The sequence below is a fragment of the Octopus bimaculoides genome, chromosome 7 (assembly GCF_001194135.2).
Source record: "Octopus bimaculoides isolate UCB-OBI-ISO-001 chromosome 7, ASM119413v2, whole genome shotgun sequence".
Lineage (NCBI taxonomy): Eukaryota > Metazoa > Mollusca > Cephalopoda > Octopoda > Octopodidae > Octopus > Octopus bimaculoides.
In genome coordinates, this window is record NC_068987.1 from 30,838,816 (window position 1) to 30,843,401 (window position 4,586).

At 39.2% G+C, this 4,586-nt stretch overlaps 1 protein-coding gene across 1 annotated transcript in view; it reads left to right on the plus strand.

Annotated features, from left to right (window-relative positions):
* The window catches only part of LOC106874174 (signal peptidase complex subunit 2), a 16,594-nt gene that overhangs the window by 3,209 nt on the left and 8,799 nt on the right, over positions 1 to 4,586 (plus strand). The window contains exons 2-3 of the mRNA XM_014921825.2: positions 823 to 906; positions 3,523 to 3,683. Of these exons, the coding sequence (XP_014777311.1) occupies positions 823 to 906; positions 3,523 to 3,683 (245 nt within the window). The remainder of the gene's footprint in view (positions 1 to 822; positions 907 to 3,522; positions 3,684 to 4,586) is intronic.

The window sequence follows — 4,586 nt, forward strand, 5'->3', positions numbered from 1 at the left end:
GGGGGGGGGGGGAGAAAAAAGTAATGTGGGGTGTACAGGATAGTAAAAGTTTTGGCTGACTGTCATCCTGTACTCCCCTTGTTGTTAGCAAAATGGTATAAGCCAGCAGTGTGAGCAATTGGTTGTTTTAATGGTGGAACAAACAGGGGAATTCCATTAGTAAAAAGTTTTAATCGATTTTCTCGGTAAGTATGGGGGCTAGGGAAAAATACAAGCCACATTCCAATCTATGTACCCTTCTCCACATGTGTGCCATTTTTCACGCAAATCCACTCAGCCGTTTGGCTGTGAACCTCAAGACAAGAAAGAATACAACGATCGCCCATGTCCAATTTATATTATAGATATATATACACACACAAAACTGACCTTGCTTGTGCTTGTGCCTCGTAAAAAGCACTCAGTTCACTCTGCTGGATGGTTGGAGTTAGGAAGGGCATCCAGTCACAAAAACCCTGCCAAAACAGAGTCTGGTGCAAGCTCCTGTCAAGCCGTCCAACCCCATGCCAGCATGGAAGGCAAACATTAAACAAAGATGATGATATACATACACACACACAATGGGCTTCTTTCAGTTTCTGTCTACCAAACTCACGAGATTTTAGTCAGCCCAGGATTACAGTAGAAGATACTTGCCCAAAGTACCACATTGTAAAGCTTACAACACAGTCATTTATGCACCTTTCATATCAATGCCATCAAAAGTACCTGGCTATCAAAACATCACTAAAAAATAGCAAACTATAAACTTTGAATTTCTAGATTTACAAAAAAAAAACATTATATGTGAAAAATCTATTCAATCTTTTTGTCTATTTTTAGTGGTCGATTGAAGATAAACCTGTGAAAGTAGATAAATGGGATGGTACAGCTTTAAAGAATTCTCTGGATGATGCTGCAAAAAAGGTATGTTTTGTGTGCTGCTCTTCTTATTTTATCTGTTTTTTAAAAAAATTTCTGTGCTGGTGGCACGTAAAAAGCACCCTTCAAATGTTGGGCCTCACACAGGCAATGATAAGTGACGGAAATCTTTGGTGATGTGCCGTGTTTGAGAAGACCCGTCAAACCAAGTGAAATTGTAGTTGTGGCTGATGCTGATGTCACGTAACTGGCACCCACGCCAGTGGCATGTAAAAAGCACCCATTACACTCTTTGGAGTGGTTGGCATGAGGAAGGGCATCCAGCCATAGGAACCATGCCAAATCAAATTGGAACCTGGTGCAGCCTTCCAGCTTACCAGTTTCAGTCAAACTGTCATTTAGCAGATGCTAAATGATGATGAGTTAGTGGAGGAAATGCTGTGTCCATGACTTGTGTCAGTGGTAGAAAGTTACCCCTGAATAAGAGGCCAGACCCCTATGACTACACTGGAGTGAATTTCTTAATAGGTATTCAAGGGTGACATTGGAATATTAACCCTTTTGTATTCTGATTCTATCAAATGCAATGCTTACTCATTCACATTATTTTAAATTAATCATGCATTATCTCAAAGCTTCAAGATTACACTGATGTGATTATTTTTAGAATAACATTGTAGGGTAGGTGGTAGAATATTTGTGCCGAACATGGCAGGTTCAAATGTGAAAAAGGATTAAACTGGGCTATGGATTAAGTCCACCGCATGAAAATTTTTACAGTTTATTGGATGGGCTTCCACACAGTTTCCATTTACAAAATTTTATTTGTAAAGCTTTGGTCAACCCAAGCTTATCATTTGCTCAAATTGCTCTGCAATGAGATTGAACCTGGATCTACATGGTTGATCATCCCACTACCCACTACTTTTTGACTTATTCCTCTTCCAGTGCTGCTCCTATATCTCTAATTGTATCCCTCTCCATGCTGCTATTTCCCTTCAACTGCACCTTAACCCTTGTTTATTACTCACTATATTCACCTCTACTCCCATCTTGAACCATCCGTTACCCTCTCCTCACCCTCTTATGGAAATATCCTCCCTCTCATCCCCTCACATGACCCACTGTCTGTTCTCACTTACGCTCACCCTTATGTACCTTGAATGTTGACTTTAGCACACCACTACTTTATCTCCTTTAACCATGTTTCTCCTCTACAGCAAGGCACCTATGCTTGTCCCTTCATCATACTTTAGTCTTTCAACACTAGGCATAATGTTACCTACCTCCACCTTCCCTTCTCAAATACTCCTGTTTTTTAGTAGTGGGAGTTTTTTTCTTTTTCCCTGTTATTTTTCTGTCTTGAAAGTTTAAACGGCAACCTCACTAGTTCTGGTAGCATGAAAAAAGCACCTAGTACACTCTGTAAAGTGGTTGGCATTTAGGAAGGGCATTGAGCTATAGAAACCACGCCAAAGCCGATACTGAAGCTTGACATGGTTTTGCAGCTTGCTGGATCTTGTAAAACCGTCCAACTCATGCCCGCATGGAAAATGGACAATAATTGACGATGGTGAAAACAGCTATACCTGCTTGCCTTTCATACTTTGAAGAACTTGAAGTAACAACAAAGGAAAAAATGCTTACAAAAATAGGAATGGTAACTTAGAGGCCACATTGTTTAATCATTTTTTGTTTAAGAGTGTTGTAGTTCATTTGAAGCATTGTAGTGCAGGAGTAAGTGTTTAACAATGCAGAAAATTTTACAAAAAACTTTTATAGTCTTATACTTCAGGTGCAAAGACCTATCGTTAGAAGGAAGCAGTCCAAGTAATGTGTATAACAAAATTGATTTCATTTTATCTTATTTTATCTTAAATTGCAGTTTAAAATATAAAATCGATGTAAATACACATTTCTTGAACTACTTCCTTTGTAACTAAGATATAAAGGGTTTCTTTTTTGTAAAACTTTCTACATTAGCTTTTATTTTCCTTTTTTTTTTTCATTTTCTATTTCTTGTTTATTAATTTTAAAATGTTTTAGGAAAATTATATCACCTTTTGCAAGTCTCTATCATAATCATGTGAAACATACACTCTTTTACCTGTTTCAGTCATTTGACTGCAGCCATGCTGGAGCACCGCCTTTAGTTGAGCAAATCGACCCCAGGACTTAGTCATTGTAAGCCTCGTACTTATTCTATCGGACTCTTTTGCCGAACCGCTAAGTTACGGAGACGTAAACACACCAGCATCAGTTGTCAAGCGATGTTGGTGGGGACAAACACAGACACCCAAACACGCACATATATATATATATACATATACATATATACGACGGGCTTCTTTCAGTTTCCGTCTACCAAATCCACTCACAAGGCTTTGGTCGCCCTGAAGCTATAGTAGAAGACACTTGCCCAAGGTGCCACGCAGTGGGAATGAACCCGGAACCATGTGGTTGGTAAGCAAGCCACTTACCACACAGCCACAGAAATTTTGAAAATTACAATAATACTAATTTATAAATAAAATATAACTTTTTAAAGGTATTGTATTGCTACTTTTGTGTATCTTTCTTCATTTTCAGCATGTCTGATGTGTATTCATAAATACATAGTCATTTTTGTTTCTTTTCTTTTTTTTTTTCTTATTATTCTAGGTTCTTGTTGAGAAAATGGGATTTGTTGAAAGCCACAAGTTGATGGATGGACGTCTAGCTATCTGTACAGTTGCAGTCGGATTTGCAATGTTTGCACTCATTTGGGATTATTTGAAACCCTTCCCTAACTCTCGGCCAGTTCTCATTGTCTGTGTTCTATCGTATCCTTTACTACAAAGTGGTCTTTATCTCCACACTTACACGTAAATGCAGTGACAAACAGACATGCACACATATGTAGAGGAACATGTGGAAGGGATAGTCTTAGAAAGATGTGGGATGAAGTGGTGGGAAAAGATCTATGAATTTTGGGTCTCACAGAGAAGATGACAGGGGGCTGAGACTCCTGGCGGTTTACTGTGCTTGGAAAGAATGACCAAGCTAAGTAAAAGTCTGGTTACCCTTGTGTCCAGGTTCGTCCTTTGCAATTCTCTCCAGTTGAGTATCCCTAATCTTGCGAGCTTGTAAGTGCTGGTGCCACATAAAATGCACCCATGCTGGTGCTGTGTAAAAGCATCCAGTACACTCTGTAAAATGGTTGGTGTTAGGAAGGGCATCCAGCCGTAGAAACCATGCCGAAACAGACATGGAGCCTGGACAGCCCTTCAGTTGGTCAGCATCTGTCAAACTATCCAACACATGCCAGCATGGAAAAATGGACATTAACCGATGATGGTGATATATACATATATATATAACGTGAGAGAGTTAGGGGTTGGAGGTACAACCCACTAAGGGATAGTATCTATCCAGTATACTGCTGGGAGGGTACCCAATTATTGCTACACTAGTGCTATATACTAGGTGCAATCAATGGGAGCGGGTAAAAGTGGAGGTTTTACCCAAAATTTGTGTAGCAATTAGAAAATGGAGGATAATATGCTGAACCCAACTACTTGCAGACGGTGTATCCCGTTGAATTCATTAATTTAATTCATAGCAAAAGTGACAAAAGAGAGGAAGAAAAGAAAAAGAAAAAAAGAACCAAAGCACAGGTGTCCCTGGCAGACTATGTTATTTTGCCAACATGGTTTACATATAGAAGTACAAAGTACATAAGGAAT